Source organism: Sceloporus undulatus, chromosome 1 (assembly GCF_019175285.1).
Source record: "Sceloporus undulatus isolate JIND9_A2432 ecotype Alabama chromosome 1, SceUnd_v1.1, whole genome shotgun sequence".
Classification (NCBI taxonomy): domain Eukaryota; kingdom Metazoa; phylum Chordata; class Lepidosauria; order Squamata; family Phrynosomatidae; genus Sceloporus; species Sceloporus undulatus.
This window is the reverse complement of record NC_056522.1, coordinates 267,811,639-267,834,701: the sequence shown is the minus strand read 5'-3', so window position 1 is coordinate 267,834,701 and position 23,063 is coordinate 267,811,639. Positions and strand designations below refer to the sequence as shown.

Here is a 23,063-nt window from a genome sequence, read left to right as displayed (position 1 = left end):
ATCTATCTATTTGGATGGGGAAGCCACACTCGAAGGTTTCTAGAGGAGGTAACTATATTATTCTGTTGCAGTAAAAAATCCTTGTGATGTGCATCTCAAAAGCTAACAAGTTTCATTGGACAAACACTTTAATGGACTCCAGGATACTACTTTCAATGGACCTGGTGAAGTTAGCCAAAGTCCACAAAAGTTTAGCTAAATAAAACTGCTTAATCTTGAAGGTGCCAGAAGAGTTTTTGTTGTTTATGCTTGAAATGTCTTGCTTCCCCCCCCCCCAAAGTCAGCATTGTACTAGAAGTGATAGTGCAGGGGCGTAGCTAGGATTTTAAGAAGGGGGGGGTCCAGACTAAGTGCCACCATTATAATGGGGCTTGGGTATGGTGGCGCAGCAGCACACACCATTCATTTTTCTAATGGAAGGGGGGTCCTGACTCCAAGAACCCCCCCCCCCTTGGCTACGTCCCTGGATAGTGTGGTATCCATAGAGGACATTTCCCTGGAGGTTTGGATCTATGGTTTGGGGGTGTAGCAAACTTTGCTTGAGGCATACATCACTGTTTCTTATTCATGCATATTTTAGACATCATTTTTACTCTTTTATTGTAATCCATGTCAAGAAAGGGGGGGGGGGAAGTGGAGTCTTGTTGGATCTTTAAGACTAACAGATTTGTTTTAGCATGAATTTTCATAGACTGCAATCTTGGATTGTAAACCATGAAACATCATTGTATAATCAGTTATTCTTTAAAGTACCACAAGAATGTTCTCCTACCATTTTTATGATGAAACACAGCTAGCTCTTTAAAAGTGATTGCAATATCCAGAAAATGTCAGTCTTGTTAACATATCTGCACATCAGCTTTCATGCTTTTAAAGAAAGTCTACACATTTAGGGTTAACCATTCCACTAATTCAGAACATTCCAGAGAAATCTCCAGCCATTAGCATTCATTTGCCTGAGGAAGGGTAGGGCCAGGCCAACATTCAAGATGATGCTTATTTTTCCTGGAGTGATTGATTTCAGGAATGGCTGTGCCCATTATTGTTGTTGTTGTTGTTGTTGTTGTTGTTGTTGTAAGTAGTATTTATATTTTGTATTAGGTAATGACGTTATTCTTAGTTCCACAGAATTTTATGGAATTAATGTTTTGTCGATTGACTCAGGCATTGGTTGGTGACAAAGGAACTCATCCTTTTAAAACCAGTTAATACATTCCCCCATCCCTCAAAATCTTATGATTTATTTGCCTTTTGCACTTTCATGTACAGAAAAGTACATTGGGCCCTTCACATTTGCTAGGGTTAGGAGAACAGGACCCCATAACATTTAAATCTGCAAAAGTAAAAAAACGCAAATGTGGACGGCCAATTCAACACAGTCTGTGTCAGCTACATGCAAAATTGGTGTGGAGACATATTAATGAGTAAGTTCTCCATAGGATCTCATAATCCAGTCAGGACATATTCATATTTTTCAAGAATGGCTATAAAGAAGAAGGTCAAAGAATGGAGGGCAAATGCGTAGAGGAGGTGCTAGACAGGAAGGAGTGTTTCTTACCACTCCTTAAGCCCTTGGACAGAGTCCACCATGCACTTTGATTAAGAATGGCAAGAATATTTGGAAAAATGATCAATAAACCTGCATGCCAAGAAAGTCTGAGAAAATGAATCCTGGACTGATGACAATCTTCACATTTTGTGAGAGAGGAAAGGGACTCAACACAGAAAGAAAGAAAGAAAGAAAGAAAGAAAGAAAGAAAGAAAGTGACCCACCAGTTACAACATCCCTGAATTTGTACTTTTTTTTCAAGTTTAATAAAAATAATCAGTTTTTAAGTAAACAAACTTAAACAAAATAAAATAATAAAATATTCTAAAGGGAGGTCTATGTTTTGTCTATGTCTGAATTTGGTGGCAAAGATAATAAATGTTGGCTGGTATTCAGCAGTGCAGTTACGAATTCATAACCTAGAGTACAGACCTGTAACTGATCTATGTTCAGCAAGACTGCATAGTCTTACTGGAACACTATGTAAATGCCACCGCAGTCTACCAACTGGATTGAGAAAAAGAGGTCCATTGACTTGATGATTAGGGCACAAGGAGGAGGCTTTTTCCACCTCCTCATGCCAGTGAGCAAGCTTGCAACAATCAGAAGCAAGATCCCTCTTATAGGTTCTTGTTGCAGGCTCAATCCTTTGCATGAGGGAGATGGAAACATCTCCTAGCACCTCAATCACCATTTCAACAGATTTCTTTTACCCAGCCTGACAGCTGGCTCTTACAATGGACTGGTGAGGGTTGAGCCAGGAGACATTACTTAGGCTGTATTTGCATTGCAGAAATAATCCAGTAAGGGGCAGAACAGACCGCTCCTTTGCACCAGCTTCACGGTGGTTTCAGAGTGCTGTGTTTAGACACTGCACACTATGATGCCACCCCAAAGCCAGCATCACACCACCCACCTGACCACATGGGAAGGCAGCTTTGTTGCACTCATCACAAAACCAGCTTTTTGCTGGCTCAAAAAGGAGCAGCAATTTGCCATTTCTTTTTGTGCTGACAAAAAGTCAGGTTGAGACCATGGCATGTGGTTGCTGTAGCCCCAACTCAGCATTCAAAGTCTGTTCCACCCCTCAGAAACCACCTTAACTGCTATAACACAATGCTATTGCTTTCTGGGAATTGTAGTTTGTTGTGGCACCAAAGCTCTCTGACAGAGAAAGCTAAATGTCTCACAAAACTACAATTCCCAGAATTCAATAGCATTGATCCATGGCAGTTAAAGTGGTGTTACACTGGATTATTTCTCCTTCACTGTAGCTGATCTAGGATTCCAGTGGTCATTTGTAAATACTTTACATATGCTGATTATTATTATTTTTTTACGTTACCTCCAGCACATATTTTAATCAACAAAATAACTTGACTGTCAAATTAAAAGCCTATGTCTACAGAAAATGAGAGAGAAAGAGAGAAGAAAAAAGAAAAGAAAAACTTTTTCCAGAATAAATACCCTTCTGCATTAATAATTTAAACATTTGTGTGAAAAACATTTCAATTTTGGTATATACTCACTTTGCAGCAGTCTGTAATCCAAAGGAAATGTTCCCCATGTATTGATCCTCCTACACATGGGAACATTATGCATCTGCTGCGTTGAGCCACCACTTTCCCCCATAATGATGATGAGAAGTGTCAAGTCTTGGCAGCTTGTTCAGAGAGGACCACCACATTAGAGGATCTCTGGATTTAATCACGCTTATTTCAAGCTAGCTGATAGTGCTGCGAGAGCTGACACAACTTACTTAATGTATATATTTTGGGACTTGTGTGTGTGTGTATGTGTTACAGAATCATAGTTCATGTTCACCCTTCTTTCTGGGGGGGTGTGGATTTTCTTAGAAACAGTAGCATCATAAACATGTGAGGAGTGGATCCAGGAGGTCTGGGCTGTGTATGTGTACACCTGTCAGAATGGTGCCCCTTGTTAGTAGAGGAAAATATTTCTAAAATGAAAATCTTGCAGGACAACATTTTTATTAGGACCGCCAAAATAGTATAAAAATGTGTGTTTGAGTTCTTCAGAAATCTTCATCAAATTTTAATGTTGTTAACCATCCTTGGGTCGATCTCAACCCATGGTGACCCTGTGGATGAGAATCTGCAAGACTCCTTGCCCTCCACTGCACTGCTTAGTTCCTGCAAACCCATACCTGTGACCTCCTTAATGCTATCCATCTAGCATGCAGCCTTCCTCTCTTTTTACTTCCTTTACTTCCTTTACTAACTTTCCTAGCATTTTTTTTTCAGTGAGTCATGCCTTTTCATGATGTGATCAAAGTACAGTTTTGTCATCTTGACTTCCGTGGAGATTTTTGGCTTGATCTGTTCTAGGATCCATTTGTTTGTCTTCTTTTCTATCCACGGAATCCTTAGTGCTCTTCTCCAGCACTTGACTGAATTTATTTTCTTCCTATCTTGTTTCTTAACTGTACAGCTCTCACATCCATACATGGTAACAGGGAATACAATGGCTTGTATGATTCTAACTTTTGTGCTCGGTTGTATATCTTTCCATTTTATAATATTTTCTAGTTCTTTCATAGCCACCATACCCATTCTTAGTCTTCCTCTGATTTCCTGGCTGCAGTCACCATTTCTATCAATATTTTATCCCAGGTATGAGACCTCTTTTACTATTTCTAGTTCCTCGTTGTCTAGGTTGAATTTGTTTAGATTCTCCATGGTCATTACCTTTGTTTTCTTTATGTTCAACAGTAAGCCTGCCTTTCCCCTTCCTTCCTTGATCTTCCTTTGTAGTTGTTCCACATCTGTGAAGTTTTCTGCTAGTACTGTGGTGTCATCTGTATATCTTAGATTGCTGATATTCCTTCCTCCTATTTTCTCTCCTCTGTCTTCTGTATCTAAGCCTGTTTTTCTTACAATATGTTCTGCATATAGGTTGAACAGGTGGGGTGCTAATATGTAGTTTTGTCTGACCCCTTTGCCAATTGGGAATCATTCTGTTTCTCCATGTTCTGTTCTGACAGTAGCCTCTTGTTCTGAGTACAGATTCCTCATCAGGACTATCAAATGTGTTGGCAATCCCATGTCTTTAAGGACATTGCATAGCCTTTCATCAATCTAGGTAGTATTTAAATTTTAGGGAGGAGAAAGAAAAAGTACAGAAATAAGGCCAGATGTTGCAGCCATGAGGTCTTCATTTAGCCTCAAAATGAAGATTGTAAATTGAATCAGTCTTTGTACTTTATCACCCAGGCAAAAAAGACAGGAACATAGTGGGATGTTCCCATCAATATTGCATAGTCACTGATTGATTATCACACAACATTGCACGACGTCACAATTATCCCATAATTATCCCGTGAATAAAGAGGAATTCTAGCACCACTTTTTATTCACAGGATTTTCCATGAATAAAAAGTGGCACTACCATTCCTCTTTATTCACAGGATAATCATGGCATAATTGCGACATCACACAACATCATGTAATAATAATCCCGTGACCTCACGATATTGATGGGAGCATCCTGCTATGCTCCCATCTTTTTTGCTAGTGTGATAAAGTCCTTCAGTAAGTGTGCAGTTATCAGGCTATTCCAGCCATGCAGTCTGGGATGAAGAGGCAATGGCCAGTCTCAGTTTCATCAGAAAAAAGCTAACTACAGCTCAGAGATCTATCCATTGCTTTGAGTGAAACACACTTCTTCCTGGGTCCACACAAAGCGGAAGTGCTGAGATATATGGTGGTTTTATCTGCAAAATTGGAAATTAAATCTAGGTGTTCCAGTAGATTTAAAAAAAACAAACACCTGAGGCCAAATTTTTAGTATTATCTCGAAGTTAGCTGCCTCTTCTCACTTTCTGGGGAAAAATCAGTCAATTTACAGCAGCCTGTTACAGCCTGATTGCTAATTTTGGAAAAACCTTCACCTGACATTAATTCATTTTGTTATTTATATATGTCAATGGCAATGAAACTACATATCCCTTTTATAATAGTTTGAAATGCTTGACATAGAATATTTTAGCCTCAGGGGATAGCTAGCCTAGATGGCCTCATTGTTTTTTGTCTCATGTTTCAATTATTCCATATCTCCGAGTATGACATGGTTTATCTCATTGTTATGCATCTCTGGATGCTTTCTCAAATGATACTGCCAAAAGAAGCATTGGGAGGAACTCTGTTGTGAAAATGTTTGCTTTGTAACAGGCATTAAATTATCTGTCTCTGTGCAGAGGTTTCTGTGCAAGATTAATGACCATCACTTCCCCTAAGTTTTCATTTACAACAGCTTCTAACTTCCATGGTGCACATTCATATATTTACAAGACTGACAAAATAAAGCAGCTTCTGGATTTGATCGTTTGATATGAATCTGATTGTATGTTTTGATTATATGAGAAAAAGCAACCAAAGCTGTAGTGAGAATTGGCCTGTTCATTCATGCCTTCATCAAGGATTCTCCCTTCCATCCACTACTTCCCATTGGTTTTTTATTCTCTTCCTCCAAGTTCCACAAACCTTGAATGTGCTTATCCTTATTGGACTATTTTGGAGATTTTAGTCCCCTCCTCTGATTGTTTATCATATGTCTGCGAAACTTGGTTTTCCCTAAACCTGCTGATGCTGTATATATTTTATCTACACAAGGACTAGCATAGAGACAAATGAGATAATTATTAGTATACATGATAAAGTAAGGTAATATTTAATAAAGTGCTTGGCTCAGACATAGTTGGCTTTCTGAAAATAGGGGCATAGGTCTAAACCAAAAGTAGGAATCATGCAAACCTACAGATATTAAATTGCAATGCCCAGCAGCCCCAGCCAGCACAGGCAATGGTAGGGAATGTTGGGAGCTGCACTGTCTGTCAATATCTGGAGAGCAAACAATAATTTGGAGATCCACTGAAACAGTTGCTGAATGGTAAATCAATATTAAGTTTCATTGATTCTGTGGGTCTCTGAAACTTGCAATTGGGTTTACACCATAAAATTGATTGCTGGCTGCATCCATGTTTTGGCATGTTTTATTACTAGGCTAATGGAAATATTTTCTTTCATTTCCTCCTCTCATCTGTACCCACACACCTTCTTTTAGATTCCTCATATGTTATTGTAATTGTTTGTGTGCCTTCAAGTCATTTCTGACTTATGGCAACTCTAAGGCAACCCCATTATCGGGTTTTCATGGCAAAATTTGTTCAGGGGAGGTTTACTATTGTCTTCCCCTGAGGCTGATATGTATACATACTGACAGATTCTGATTGGGACATAATTTGGTACAGTCCTGGGAACAGAAGCATCATTAATTTCCTCCAATCATTAACTGCAGTTTTAATTGACATTTTTGAAGTAAAACTGTGTTGAGTAACTGCTCACCCATTAATGTATGGCTATTGCCATTTTTGCAATCATTATCACTATCTCCTAAAATGTTGTTCTACTACTCCAGAAATAGTTTTTAGAAAAAAATAATTTTGAGAGCAACTCCAAATTTGATGGCACTAATTCAGTGTTGGAAATGTTTCTCAGTGGTCACATTACTTTCATGATAACATTCCCCTAAAGTGATTATTCATTATATGCATGTCAAAATAGCACATTTATTTTGTATTGGTGAGTTATCTAAGTGCCAGTTTGCACATCAGCAAAATTAAAGGGCCACATGACACAAAGCCATTTCACGCCTTGGCCTCCCAAGGCTTAAACATTCAGCCATACTTCCAAAGCTTTATTTACATTCGTTCAGTTTACTTTGAAACAACAGATCCTACATAATGACAAGACTGAATGAGGACTGACTTGTTTAAACTCATGCAACTACCAAAGTTGCAAAATATATTTAAGATGTTTTGCAGCACAAAAAATGTCCAACAATGATATAGAGGGATCAGGCTGCAGGTAGGTTCTGTAGGACAGGTTGCTCTATGAAGTACAACTGTTGCCTGAGGATTGTCATCCCACCAACAGCACTGCAAAGGACTGTCAAGATACGAAGTGGCAGGATGGATGGCAAAGGAGCATTGGGACTTGGATAGGGATGATGATTAGACTGAACAGCTGGTTGGTTCTTCTTACTCGCCACCTTCAAACATCTTCTTCCTACCCTCCATTCCAGATTTCTCCTCAATGTTCTTCCTCCAGTCACCCACATCACGAAGATCCTTCTCCTGTAGAAGAAAGAAGATAAATATTCAGGGTTTGATTGTTCTGGACAGGATGAATAGAGTTGAAACAGTCACTTGCCTTTTGTCACACAGCCTTTGTTTGACAGAGAGAATACTACATTCATTTGAACTTGGGAAATGCTCTGATTAGATTACACTCTGATCAGATTATGTCTCTCAGAATTCTGCTGCCAGAATGGCCACTGACCATGATGCTGTCTGCAGGATCCTGGAAGTTACAGTCCAAGGCGTGAATATTATGGGTAGTGCCAACTAGAGTTGATTCATTTAACCAGCTCTTGAATAGACAGTGAACATGTAAATCCCATTGATGCAACAGGTTGACTCTAATTAGGACTGCCAATAAAATATAGGCCACTTAGAACTAGGTTTTCCAGTAAATATCTTCTCTGGTTCCTGTCCTCTTCACAGAGCTTGGGAAGTTATTTTTAAGAAGAATTAATATAATAACATGTTGGTAACTACATTTAAAGCCCTAAATGGCTTGGGACTTCAATATTTGATGGAGTGTCTCTCCATATATGCATCTGCCTGAGAAGTGACATCTCCTGGAGGGGTCCTGCTCTTTGTCCCATCAGTCAGGGCAATATGCTTGAGATTGCACAGGAGAGGGCTTTCTTCTGTGGCTAGTTATGGAATATCCACCCTTTGGTAGCCCAATTGGCACCAATGTTGCCATCATTCTGATGCCAAATGAAAATATAGCTGTTCGGGAAAAGCTCTGGGACATAGCTGGTTTCACATCAACTCTTGCAACCCACCTTGAGTCATGTGCTTGGAGAAAGGTGGGATATAAGGCTAGGAAAAAGGCAGGACAATAACAACTACAACTTGTTGTATTAGTGGTTGTCCATCTGGACATATTGGATTCCACCCAATTTACTCATGTTTTTAATAGGCCATCTCTTTCAAAGCAGGTGAAGGTTTTGCAAGACCACTTTGCTAAACTTTATAGCAAATAAATTAATAAATTTAGAATGGTCCATACCATCCTCTTTCCTGTTTCTACATAAGGTTGTGAAAGCTGGACAGTGAAGAAAGTTGATAGGAACAAAATCAACTCATTTCAAATGTGGTACTGGAGAAGGTTCTATTGATACTGTGGACAAATAAAATTGTCCAAAAAGACAAACAAATTGGTCCTAGAGCAAATCAGGCCTGAACTCTCCCTTGAAGCCAAGATTATTAAACTAACATCATTGTACTTTGGCTATATCATGAGAAAACATGATTAATTAGAAAAGACAATGATGCTTGGCAAGGCAGAAGGCAGTAGAAAAGACTGCATTCCAAATGGATAGACTCAGTCAAGGAGGCCAAGGCCCTGAGTCTACAAGACATGATCAGGGCTGTTGATGATAGGATTATTTGGAGGTGTCTGATTCTTAGGGTCACCTAAGTTGAAACTGACTTAACTGCAGTTTACAATAACAAATACCAAATCTGTGGAGGACACTTCTTTTAAACTCTCTGCTAGATACCTTCTCAGTGTCTTCCTTCTTGACTTGCTTCAGGTTAGCTCTCAGATCCATGCAGACTTTGTGCTTGGAACCCAACAGAGCCCGCAGCATAGCGTCAGCAGACATGCGGACTCTACGAAGGGGTGGCCTCTTGAATTTGCCCCTAAGATCAAACAGTTTCTGGTTCAGATCTTCAAGCTAGAAAGAGAAAAGGGAGAAAGGAGATGTAGAAATCAAATGATAAAGAACCATAACAGGGAGGAAGGCAGCAAAAAACAGGCTTCACCCCCAGGATAGTACTCAACTGGATGATGGTTCTCATCTGGATCTGGGTACTGTGAACTTATTTTGAGCTTATAAAAAGAGTTTCTGTCATCCAATAAGTGACTTACACTGGTGTACCTCCATCTTATGGCTGCATGTTGTTTATTTTTGTTGTTGCAAAGATCATAATTCTCTGTCATCATCACACAAGGGCTGATGTCCTGCAACCCACATCTTAGCTGCTGCAATCTCCCAAAAACACTGGCTGGTGAAGGATGGGTTGGAAGTTGAGAAGCATCTAGATGTGATTCTATATCTGGATGTACAGCAATGACATTATCCTCCAAGTCCTCTAGAGGACCTCTCAAGGTCCGAGGATGTCCAGTTGCTGTTCATCCAACTATACAAACACAGCTGGATGCTTCTCTGCTGCCCCCCCCCCCCCCCACTACACCAGCAAATAAATTAGTGTTTTAGGGAAATCTAGAAGCTAAGAAATGGGTTTGTAATTTCATCTGTGTGAAAATTTACAATTCATCTCCTGGTGCTGGCCAAATGGCTGTAATAAAGTTGTTGTTGTTGTTGTTGTTGTTATTATTATTATTATTATTATTATTATTATTATTCATCTCCTGATCTAGGATCTCAGACAGCAAGTCACCCCAAACTGTATGCTGGGCATTTTAACACAGCACATTTTTGGACTGAAAATATGACTGCATGTGCATCAGAAAAGATTATACTTCTCATCCCAAGACCTGCCTTTTATTATCCTCATTCTGATTTTTTATTCTCCTCAAAGAGGAACTAATCTTTCTGCAACTTCTCTGAGAATTACAAAATATCTTGGGCTGTTGTTCTCTGTGTCTGCTTCTGCTTTAAACTTTTTATCCTATAAAATGTTTTACTGAGAGTTTACATTTATGTGTAGATGCATAATGCACATGATTCTCAGTAACATTTGCCTATATTATTTATTTCTTTTTATGTGTATGTGCAGCGCTTGGGAAAGTTATTTTTTAGATTGCAGCTCCCAGAACTCACCAGCCAGTGGCCATGTTGGTAGATTTGAGGAATCATCATCATCATCATCATCATCATCCAAAAAGTAGTTTTGCCAGGTTATCTAGTGTGGATTGAAGGGGAATGTGTCCAATCTTGCATGTATTCTGTGTGTTTTCCTGTCCCACTGAATATGTATTGTGTTTTTCAAGTGTACACTCAAACTTCATTGTAAATGTGTACATAATTATTTAAAGTATGACTGGTGAATGCATACCTAGGCCATATTTAGAAACATAATTTCTAAATATTTCATGGAATTTGGTCTTCGTTCAGGGTCTTCTTTCCTGATGTAATGTTTGACTATTTGAAACTGAAGTCGTCCCCCTCCCCCCCAGCACCTAGTGGCAGGATGCTGGTCTTCTGTACTGAACTTTCTTGTTTTCTAAAAGTAGGTGAGATCTCAAATGCAGTAGGACAGTGGTATCCAAAAATTATATATACCCTTAATATTCAAAGAGATAACTGTACTAGTCTCATTTAGCATTAAAAAACCATAGAGAAACCTAGTAGCACCCTTGAGACTAACTGGAAAGAATAAATTTCCCAGTTAGTCCCAAAGTATTTCTGGATTCATTTCTGTCTTTAAAATAAACAGATTTGAATGTCAGTAAAAATTACCTCCTTGGTAGTTTTCTGTAATTTCATCTCTGTGTCGTATCTTTCCTCATCAACTGTCTCTACCTTGGCATGGAGCTTTTTGCACAGTTCCTGTTGAGAAACAAGGATAGATTATTAAAGAATGTTGCTCAAGAAACCTATTCAACACTTCATTTGCCAACATTTCTCGCCTTCTGTGGTGAAACCTACGTGATGACTCTTCATTACCTAGGCAGTTTCAGACATTTTTATAGTGAGTTTACAGTGATGTTTATCTTTTAAAAAATCTGAAAACCTAAACCAAGTATAAATCTTTCTTTAATGAGTCAGATTGGGATGGAATGAGGGGATATGAAATGACCAGTGATTTCTCCCTACATCATGCTCCTTAGACACCTAGGTCAGGATGGGAAGAGGTTACAGCCAGGATATTGGTAGATCTCTAGGGGATTTGCACTTGATTCACTTTTGTTTAACAATGAATGCAACAACAATCCTAAATGGCGTTAAGCTTTATGGAAACATACAGTAGGACTTTCTTCCAGTGTTGAGTAGCTTTGTTCAGTCCATTTGCAGGGATTTAGCTGGGGGGCAGGGGGCTATGGCATTCCCCATACAAGTAAGAATTCTGCCCCTCAAATGAAATTTTCTTCAGTCTCCAAATTTCTACCATTGCAGTAATTTGAAACTTCAGTTGAACATTCAGAAATATAGTTTAGGCATCTTAAGAAAGGAGGTAAGAAAAAGCCAACGATACCAAGGAAATGCCAACATAGCAAATAGAAGGGTATTAAGTGTGAACAATGTCTAATGTCTCATTCTTTGCAATGCTAGAAATTTGAAGACTGAAAGAAAATTTCACTGTTGGGGCAAAAAATTTATTGGGGTCCAATATTCTGATTTTGCCCCCTCCCCATAGAGTCCCTTCTCCAAACACTACATTCAAGAGAAGATCTACAATGGCATGATTATACTGGATCCCACAATCATGCAATCAGTTGGTATCATAAACTCGAGATAACTCATTGTTCAGTGGTCAAGTTCAAAGTGAGAGGGGGGCTCATGTGTGTGCTTGCAAAACAGCTTACTGGACTATGGTCTGGATATATGTGGTTACATTCTGAGAAAGTGCAACCATTTCATTGGGGTACAAAATACCTATTGGGGTGGCAATATCCACATTTGGCCTTCTTCCTAAAGCTATACCAATATGTCCATCCCCTGTCTTACCCACAGGCACCCAGCCTACCTGTAATCGATACTGCAGAGATTGCCCCAAAGTATACTACAGTCTGCCTTCTGTATTCACAGATTCTGCATCCACAGATTCCACCATCTATGGCTTGATTTTTTGTTTGTTTTATTTTTGAATTCCAAAAAGCAAACCTTAGTTTTGCCATTTTATATAAGGGACACCATTTTACTGCATCACTGTATATAGTGGGACTAGCATCCATGGATTTTGGTATCCATTGGGGCAGTTAATTACAATAGCCCACTTTTTAGCATTCCCATCAGATAATCTGATTAGATTAGATTTTACTTGAGAACTAAAGCCTGGTTGGAGAACCCATGGGTCACTTGGTATTGTTGTTTGACTTCACTTCCCAACAGACCCAGCCATTCTGGCCAGTGGTGAGGAATAATGGGAATTGTAGTTCATCAGTATTGAGGGGGGGGGGGAGATTGAATCAACCCTGGCTGTATATCAGTGAATGGGTGCAAGGGAGGGGTAGACCAAATTATTACCTGCAGGTCTTGCATGGAACCTGGAAGTTGCAGAGGTGGGCAGTGCTCTGCCAGGTAGTCAGCTTTTTCTTGTTCTTTGGCAGCACTTTCTTTTTCAAGTTCAGTAGCAGCAATCTGGAGCATAACACTCTGGGGGAATAAGAGTGGGAGAAACACCATTATAAGTGTGTGTGTGTGCGCGCGCGTGCACACGTGTGTGTGCATACACATGTGCATGTGTACATACACAGATCTGAAGGTGCAACAAAGAAGTCACAGAGCCTTGCTCCAGAATATGCACAGTCTTGCTCCAGGAGTAAACATTTTTGTCAGTGCCAGGATAAATAGCAGAGCGTTAAAAATAGCACAGGATAAAGCCAAGAACCTCTTCTTGAATAAACTACATGTGTTTACTGCAAAGTTAAAGAAGTTTGATACCACTTTAATTGACCTGTCTCCATCATAAGGGATCCTGGGATCTGTAGTTTGATGAGGTACTTAGAATTTTCTGCAGGAGAGCTGTAGTCACCTCTCCTGAACTACAACACTAGAACTCCATAGCAGAAAATTTTAAGAATCCCACCAAATTAAGTACACCAGGATTCCTTAAAATGGAGTCATGACAGTTAAAGATGTATCATAAACTTTGAACTGTGTAGTATAGATACCCACTCAGTTCTGAATTCAGAATTATTTTGTGCTGTGTATTCACTGGGTAATTCACAGCCTCTTCATGCCAGCTAATGGTTGTGTCAAATTAAAACTACAGGGATTGGATTCCTGGTCAAGCTAAATTTCATTTCCTTCCACCCCTGGTTTCAGAAATGGGGGGGAGGGAGGGGAACTTGGAGAATTTAAAGAGTGCTACATAAATTGGCAAAGTGTGAAACAGTAAGATGAGTTTTAGCTCCACTTTCTTTTTTTCTTTAAATGTCAAGCAGCGTCGTGGAAGAAGGGCTACTCTGAGCCAGATAGTCCAAAAGGGGACTGTCTGGGGACTTGGGCCTAGTCTTACAGTTCACATCTCTTCTCCAAAGCAAGAAGAAATCAGTGAAGTTGAGTAACATGTCTGTGGTTATGAGTCACAACAAAGAGTAGATACCTTGAGATGCTGCCGGCGGGCAGTAATTGCCCTCTTCTTTTTCTAATATAGGAAGAAGAAAAGGAGAAAGAAATGAGTTACATAGTGCTTGAAGCAGTCATTCCATAAGCCACATTTTTCCATGCACCTTTCCTAAAGACCTGATCCTCTGCCTACATGTAAAAGTGGGATAGTATTAAAACATTACCATTTGTGGCTGAAGAAAACCTCCAACTGTATTCCTGTTTCTCTGTCTATTCTTTTTCTTTCTTTCTTTTTTACCTTTTTCTTTTATTTTTATTTGTTTATTTATTTTGTCCTTTCCCCTTTCTACAGAGTGAAGCACCTTTCTCTTCCTTCATGTACTCTTATGCTTTGTCTTCTCTTCACCCAACCAAAGGCACCTTACATACCAGTGTGGTGGGGAAACCTCTCTACATTTTCATCCAAACTTGAAAGGCTATATGTACATGTACCTATTTTGAAGATAAGGTTGAGGACCATGGATAGTCCCTTTGAAGTTTGAATGAAAACCCACTAAGAGTTCAGTGCCAACTGACAAGGAAACCACCAGCTACCACTGCTTTCAGTATTTATAATTCTTATTAATATTTATAATTTTTCTGTTACATCTGTTGGCAAGCAACAACTGTTTAACCAGAAGGGTTTTTGAAGAAATCTGACAGTAAGAGCTGTTCAACAGTGGAAAACATTCCCTCAGAGTGTGATGTAGTCTCCTTCTTTGAAGGTTTTTAAACGGAGTTTGGCTGGCCATCTGTTGAGAGTGCTTTGATTGTGTCTTCATGCATGGCAGGGGGCTGGACTGGATGGTCCTTGGGGTCTCTTCCAACTCTAGCATTTATGATTCAGGTCCAAACTTGATTTCCATGGTTATTTGTTATATGGGATCTTCCCTTCATCCCACCACCAATTTCCACTACAGTATGTGGAAATTTTCTAGTCTTCTGATACTATTTGAAGGTTTAGATAAATCAAGAGTGGGCAACTGTTGAGAGGTTAAGAGGCTAAATTGGCCTCTCCAGAAGGGCTGCACCCTGTTAAATGCTCTAGGGGAGAAGGGGGCAATGTTGTCATGTTGTTGCCCCTCCTGGACTATTTTAGACCCAGAGGAGACCCTTTTTAATAACAGGAAGTGACACAGAAGTCAATTGCCTATTAATTTCCTGTTAGGAAAAAAAAGGATTATAGTGGTTCTGGTGGGGGAGGGGGACTGGAGACAAAAATATGGTGAACTTGCATCTCACAACCTATACAAAGCATTGGGGGCATTTGGAGTCACAAAAAAAATCCCCCTCCCCCCAATAATTATTTTGGACCCTGAAAGCTGCAGAAACAGGCCTAGTGCTGCATGTGACCCATGGGCCACTTTTTCTCACCCCTGAGCTACATATGGATGCCAGAGTTTGTCCTTAAATGTTGCTAATCCAATCTTTAACGTCTGCAGGTTGATTCCCTGGGACAATGCTGCATTCTTTCTCTGATGCTTTGGTGCAAAGGGAATAGTGATCCATGCCCCAAATAACTCATATGTGACTAGCTGTACTTTCACTGGAGAACCTCCCATCCAAGTCACACATTTCAAGAAATCTGATAAGGTCACCACAGTATGAGGACAACCCCAGACCAGAATGTGGCCTTTAGAAGTGTCTTCTAAGGGCAATGGGAAGACTTAGCAGCAGGCTTTGGTCAGATCTATCATTAGTGTTCTTATGCATGCTTTGAAATGACATCTAGAAACCTAATGTGCAACAACTCTTTTAGTATGTAATTCAAATTTATGGAAAGAAATCCAGTACATATGTTGACAAAGCAATAGAGATTGGGGAGTTTCCTTCCAAGTGGTAAGAAAATTTTAAAAAAACAATATACAAGGCAATAACCAATTTGTGATGCTCAGTTGAATAGGTTGGACTCTACTTCAACTTTCCTGGATTTCTAAGGCCTAGGAGGTGGTTATAAGAAGCAAGGTCTTTTCAATGGTTTCCCTGTCACTGTAAAACTATCCCTCCAAGAACTCACTTCCCTCTCTTGACTGTTAGAAGGCTTGCAAAACACTTTTTTTCCCTTTCAGGGAGCAGTACATGTGCTAATAGAGTTGCTGTCTGTCTGTTCTCTGGTACTGAAGTATTGGTTTAATTTAGTTCTTTCTTATAGATATCTTCATTGGTGTTGATCAGAATAAAGTTTGCTCTTTGAAAGAAGCTGTCACAGAGATCCTCTTTGATCAAAAAACAGTTTAGGAAGGATACAAAGAAATACACCAGGGATTTGTCATAGATGTGTACATGCTCACTTCAACATGTAAGACTCTTAACACAATACGTTGGCACAGAGATGTCCCTACAATCAAGTTCTTCACAGGCATTCCAGATGGACAGCTTCTAACACTATCAAGCTAAAGAGATGATGCATTTGTTTTCTTAATAGACTTTGCGGGGGGGGGGGGGGATGGAAGAAATAGTTGAAAACACAGGGAAGTTACCAGTGAAATCAGCAGAGCTACTACTCAATTAAAGTCTCATCTGGAACTCAGTCACAGTTCACCATTAGAGGCCACTTGTGACTGGAGGCAAAGCACATGCTGTCACAAAATCTTGGTGATAGTAACAGCAGAATTGTTTTTTGGTATTTATAGCAGGACATAGAGGCCTAAATCTTCTTGCTAGTCCCAAACTGAGTAAAGTAATTGAATCAATTTTACTTACCTCTGGAGCTTATACACTCACATTTAACAAGACTGCACCCTAATGAAATGCAGCCAGGATGCGGGATGCAGGCAAGAATTATCGCATGTCCAATTAAATGTGTGTGTGATAAGCTCCTCTGTGTTGACTCACCATTCAACAATTGATTCAGCGGGTCTACTCTGGTTAGACTAACCAATAGGATACCAACTAATATATTCTCACAGCATTTGGGTCCATGAAACATCTATTATGGCAAGAAGTTCCTCATCTTATTTGTCTGTGGACTTCTGACAGGGCAAGAAATCAGTGACATTCTTGATCCTGAACCATACTACTGCTCTCTACAGTTTTGTGACAAGGCCCACTGCAGCCTCAGAGATATCACATACCCAGTGGTCATGATGTCACTGACCCATTGCCACAGAGAATGCAAGGCAGGGCCCAGCTTAACCTGAAGAAGGACATGTCCTAGTTGTATGCAGATGCCTGGAATGGATTCCAGATTCCACAACAGAGTTTGGGCAAAGTGAAATAAATCTATCAGTTTCTCTGCCAAAACTTTCTCAAGACACAGAAGGTACTTGTTAGTCTCATGAAATGTGAGGGGCAGGTTTGCTACTAATTTCAACTGCAAGTGTCTCAGCTTTCACTGCCCTCCTTTAGAATTAAATCATATGATATTGGTAGACAATATTGACATTTTAAAGAAGCAGGAATGTGTCTTCAGGTCAAATTAATTCCCTAAAATTCTGCTCCAGTGGCTCTTTACTTAGTGAGTGATATGAATACCCATAGAAGCTCTTAACAAGTTGACAAACAGGAGTACTTGTTTTCTTATTACAATGGCAACCACAGTAATCAGGGTTGAAAGAAGCCTTGAGCCATATTTTGCTCAGCTGAAATATTTTTTATGTTAATGTCTATCATTATGGTGGGTATTAGAATCATAGAATCATAGAGTTGGAAGAGACCACAAGGGCCATCCAGTCCAACCCCCTGCCATGCAGGAAATCCAAATCAAAGCATCCCCAACAGATGGCCATCCAGCCTCTGCTTAAAGACCTCCAAAGAAGGAGACTCCACTACACTCCAAGAGAGTTTGTTCCACTGTCGAACAGCCCTTACTGTCAGGAAGTGCCTCCTAATGTTGAGGTGGTATCTCTTTTCCTGTAGTTTGCATCCATTGTTCCAGGTCCTGTTCTCTGGAGCAGCAGAAAACAAGTTTGCTCCCTCCTCAATATGACATCCCTTCAAATATTTAAACACGGCTATCATATCACCTCTTAATCTTCTTTTCTCCAGGCTAAACATCCCCAGCTCCCTGAGTCTTGGGTGTGCCTGAAGAATTTCTACATTGTAAGGATACCTGGGGCATGCAATGTGTCTGTGAAGTCTACATGGAGAGGATGTTGGACATCTTGTAGGGTCTTAAACAAAAAGTGCCAATCAACCCTTTCTTAGAGATAAGGATGCAAGCTTTCTCTTTATTATGACTATTTCTCCAAATATGGCATTTTCTTCCCAATAGAAACAAAGAACTACTATTCATGCTCATGAAAAAAACTAAGAAGTTTGCATTTGAGGATGACATTTGGTGTCACCTTTGGACCTACTATGAATAAATCTCTTCTATTTGTACAGCCCTATTCATACTGGGTTCTGTCTTTTGATCACTCAAGAGTACATTGGGATGTTGGGAGAAGGGTGCCATCAAAATAAAACTATGAGGCAGAAATGCAGTGCCCCATTCAGCAAAATGAGCAGCAAGGCCCCCAAACATAGCAGAGATGGCCAACCACACTTTAAGTGAAGTAATAGGCTTGACATTTAAAGGGTGTATGTGCAAAGATGAGGATAAGACCATTATGTCCAAAATCTCAAATCACCTTCCTTTATTACTGGTGGCGGGGGGGGGGGGGGAGTTTGGAACTGACTTTGTAGGAAAAGATGAGGAAGTGAGAAAATAACTGTTGTTTGCCAGTTAATGGTTTTAGCCTAAAAAGACCTTCTGCATATGAGAGAGATTTTAATCCAGGCTTAAAGCATTATCATAGTTACATTACATTCTGATCTGTAATTCTACTCATAAATAACCCCAATCCTCCAAAAAAAAAAAAAAAAAGTCAAGGAACTTACTTCTTCTCTGGTTGGAGAGAAAGAGATAGACACAAGAGGAAAGGAGAGAATAAAAGAAAAGCATTACTTGTCAGGATAAAAAGAAAGAAATACAGTAGACAATGCATGGCACAAACCAGGCTGCTCAGGTGAAGTATTTCAAAAGGGTTTAAATTCCAGAAATGTATTTGATGTTTGGCAGAGAAAGGAGAGGGACAGGACTTAATCTATGCAACAGAATATTAACCTTTTGAAAAAACATACAACTCCAGCCACTGGATGGGACAAGGAATATTCATACTTGGAAATATTAAGGCTGGCGGGGGGTCGGGGTAATACAGTTCCCAGTGTCTCCAGTCAGCATGGGCAGTGGCATGGTAGCTGGGAGATGATCAGAGCTGTAATCCCAAAAATAACTTTCTCAAGCTGTGCACTCAATCTATTTGTGTTCATCTGTTCTCATCCTGCTAGAGAATGAGATATAAGTACACGAGCTTCTTATATGCATGCAGCACCTCCAGGTGGAATGGAGAACAGAAAATGACTTCTTATGTTTTTAAAAAGTCCCATCTTGAAAGAAACGTTCTAGATATCTTCTTTATAGTATAGGTGTATCTTGTATTGATCTATTTTAGGTTAAAGATATCTCTATTTTTTAGGTTCCACATGACAAATAGAATAGCAACTTACTCAGACATCTTGGTGTTGTTGATGAGCCCCTGTAATAAACCAAAGGAAGATGTATATATTTATTATAACTATATTGTTTGTATTAAACAAAGTCACTCACTACTTTAGTTGGAAAGTAGAAACTGCCCTGTCTTTATTTCTCAATGGCCCTGCATGTATTGAATGGGGAAGTCATTGCCACAGTTATGGAGAGCTGCCAAATATGTCCTCATTCACAATGGGAGACACCATGACACAAGTTTTTTCCAATGTTTGCAACCCATAGGAATGGTGTTTACTTCTAAACACCTGGAGACATTTCTCATAGCAGCCCACAGTGGGGGATCAAGGGTGTTTTTATGGTTTACTCAACAGCTTGAACTTTATTACAAGTGCTCTTGGCCAGTGTCATCTTTTCCAACATGTACAGTATATGGACATCAGTTAGCAAAGTTGGTGTTCCCTACAGGTGTGCATAACTCAGTTACTTTCATTACAATGATTTCTTGGAAGCAAGTTGCAGTAATGCAGTATGGTATAGATATGGAAATTTCTAGCTGACCATCGAGATGCATGCGGCACTTTCTCTCATTAGTGAACCCACTAACAGCTCTTTGCCATTTGGCTCAGAACTAGATAGTAAGGGGTTAAAATGGCCAGCAAAGACATCCAGAAGGCAATGGCTGTTCTCCCAAAAGAAACCTTATCCAGAGAAATGTGTAGGGGCCTCTCATATAACTGAGAAGAAAGTGCTTCTAAAAATGGCCTGCAAGGAACTGCAGCTGTCTCCTTGGGTTGCAGTCCTGGTCAAGTCTCACTACTCTGGAGGAGCATGAGAGAGTCACTGTGGCAGCCACAGGTGGCAAAGGTATCAGCACTGGAGAGCTTGACATGTAAGCAATGTCAGCAGCACACCATTTGTGTTCATGGAACTTTTTTTTTAAAGCACCACTTCCTTCCCTATTTTAATCTGTCCCTTGTGACTATGTGCTAAGAAAGTCAGGCAGTGAAGCATTACCTCGTCCCCTCTTCTCTTTTAATCAGCTCTTTGCTTGTATTTGCTCATCCCAAACTGCTTACTGAACCAAGCTTGGGCCACATGAACTGACCAAAGCTTTTTAGACAGGATGCTTCTACTATAAAGACATTTTAACAAGAAACAGCCTGCTTCAGTTTTGACAGCATTTGTGGCTCAGGTTTCGGGTTGTGAAAATCCACATCCAACCTGCCAGATTTCCTTATGGGGGTTAAAATTGAACACAGAGAAAACAGCAGTTTTCTAGCTCTGTCATTATGACAGCAAAATGGCACTTTTATGGGTTGGGAATGCAGGAAATGAGTTCAGACCTTAGGACAGTTGCTTTTCTGGACTACAGCTCCTAGAATTCCTCACTCAGCATGGCTGGCTGGGGGAGTCTGGGAGCTGTTGTCCGGAAAGCAACTTTGCCAAACTTTGGAGGGGGACAATGTCAGACAAACTTGATCACCGTTAACAGCAGGACTGTGAAAGAGAAAAGACTGACAGATGCTGAGAGGTCAGGCTTTTTACTTCAACGGTGAAGTCTTTTTCCCCAGCCAAGCATAGTTAATTTAGGAACTACCATGTTTCCAATTCCTCCCTTTTTACCCCCAAAGCTGCAACTGGGGTGAATAAGAGGCATGCAAAGGGCTCACCTAAGTCCCAAGGAGAAAAACAGACAGCACTGGTGGGAGGACACGATCGACTGGCAAGCCACAGGCAGCTGGCTGGACAGGGAGGTATAAATGGGTGTCTTCAACAGCTCAGAAAAAAACCCACCCTCTCTTTAAGGGCATGGAGGCTTCCTCGGACCAATGGGGTGCAAGGGTCCAGAAATACAAACCTTCACCCTCAATAAACGCAGAACATTTGTGAAGCATTCAAAATGTGAGGCAGGCATGATCATCTATTACAGAAAATCACAATGGTGGAGATATGTATATTTACCATGTAGTGGAGGCAGAATATTTTTTTCAGACAATAGGAGAAAATAATGACAGAATATTTACTTCACTTCAGACCTGTGTGAGTGTGTGTGTGTGTGTGTCTGTCTGTCTGTCTGTCTGTCTGTCTGTCTGTCTATCTGTCTGTGTCTGTGTCTGTGTGTAATACATATATAATCTTCCCCCCAATTGTGCTATTACCATGTTTTAATCACATTTTCATGAGGTTTGCCTCCTCTATGTGATAGTGTCCTATGTTAAAAGTGGCTCACAACACAGTAGTCATTACAATACCTGTAACGGTGCATCCAGACTGATTGAAAAGTCCCAGATTTTGTTCCTGTTCTTTCCAATTTTATAAAATAAACTGAGCTGGAGAGTTGGTATAAAAAGACCCTAATGACAGCAGCTGACAGAAAATATTGTGGGATAAACAAAACATGTATGGATCTGCAAAATGAAATTAGAAAGAACAGGAACAAAATCTGGGAGTTTCTGGTCTTTTTAAAATCAGTCTGGATGCTCCATCTATTAGGTTAATATTCTCAGGAGTATAGCTATGGGAGAGGAAGGCAAAAGGAGGTCATTGCCCCTTCAAATAAGAATTCTGCCTTCCAAATTTTCCTTCATTCTCCAAATTTCTAGCATTGCGGTAACTTAAAACTTCAGTACACCCTTTAGAAATACAATCTCATACTGTATTGGGAAGTGGGAGAACCTGGAAAGGATTCTAAAGCTAAAAAAACAGTAGCTTTCCTAGAGCCACTAACAGGTTCATTGAACTGTAGGATGTAAATCCACAGCTTTCCAATTAAAACAAACTGAGAGGAGTATCATCTCTCTGTGCTAACTACTTGAAAACCTTTCCTGTCCTAATAGTCCGAATTGAGACCACAATAAGGGGACCAATGTTAAAGCCCTTCTACTTCTACACTAAGATTCCCATCTAGATCAGGCCCACCATACTTGCTTTTGAGTAAGGATTGGTGTTTGTGGGAGGGGGGAGAAGAGGTGTAGCTGCATGTCAAATATTTAGGTTGACCCTCAGCTCCATTTTAGCCTAGTCACAAATAGTAACTTTCTGAAGGCCACCCCAAAAAATTCACAACTAAGCAGGAATTTGAACCCAGCTTCTTGCAGTCCACATCCAATACTTTCCCACCATCTGTTTGGGCATAACTGAAGTCATTAAAAAGGAAATAATAATCATACTCATCGGTTGTAGCTTTAAGCTGCAGAGTCCATGAAAGTCGATTATTCCAGTCAATAGCCAAGGAAGATGGATTTTAAAGCTTCATGGTAGTCTGGTGGATTTGGGATGTTCTTTCTCTGTGCCTCCCCCTTTGCCCCCCATTCCCTTTTCAATGCTTTCCACAGACTTAATGCATCCATGTTTGATATGCTGTGCAGGTATAGAACCTTAGTTCAAAGAGACACCAATGAAGGATTACAGCACCCAAGGCAATCCTGAAGCATAAATGCTCCTTGCAGCTTCCAGCAAATCTCATTACACTGACAGCAAAATTTTAAGAAGGATTGGTAGAGTACAGCAATTTTGTTACTTCAGTATTCTGAACAGCTAATATTGACAGACAGAAATGTGCTTTTTTTGGTGTCACAAATGTGGCTATGAATGAAGCTGAAATTGTCCTTTATCACATAGGAGTTTATCACATAGGAGGCAAAGTGCCCA

At 40.0% G+C, this 23,063-nt stretch overlaps 1 protein-coding gene across 2 annotated transcripts; it reads right to left on the bottom strand.

Annotated features, from left to right (window-relative positions):
• Positions 1 to 7,209: 7,209 nt before the first annotated feature.
• TNNI2 (troponin I2, fast skeletal type) lies at positions 7,210 to 21,197 on the bottom strand. Of its 2 annotated transcripts, none has more exons than XM_042446838.1 (8): positions 21,083 to 21,197; positions 19,430 to 19,458; positions 18,761 to 18,767; positions 13,938 to 13,979; positions 12,857 to 12,985; positions 11,129 to 11,218; positions 9,203 to 9,379; positions 7,210 to 7,703 (listed from the first exon to the last, which is right to left on the bottom strand). In XM_042446838.1, exons 2-8 carry the CDS (start codon positions 19,435 to 19,437, stop codon positions 7,608 to 7,610), a joined length of 549 nt encoding a protein of 182 aa, XP_042302772.1. In that variant the 5' UTR covers positions 19,438 to 19,458; positions 21,083 to 21,197; the 3' UTR covers positions 7,210 to 7,607. The 2 variants fall into 2 exon arrangements, with proteins under 2 accessions (XP_042302772.1, XP_042302773.1); XM_042446839.1 differs by having other exon boundaries at positions 18,757 to 18,767; positions 21,083 to 21,144.
• Positions 21,198 to 23,063: the final 1,866 nt, after the last annotated feature.

What these genes read in the sequence shown, in the direction of transcription:
- TNNI2 (XM_042446838.1), bottom strand. An exon ending in CCCGCCGGCAGCATCTCAAG is followed by an intron (nt 12,986 to 13,937) that starts GTATCTACTCTT and finishes TTATTCCCCCAG; the next exon opens with AGTGTTATGCTCCAGATTGC. An exon ending in AGAAGGAAGACACTGAGAAG is followed by an intron (nt 7,704 to 9,202) that starts GTATCTAGCAGA and finishes TTTCTTCTACAG; the next exon opens with GAGAAGGATCTTCGTGATGT.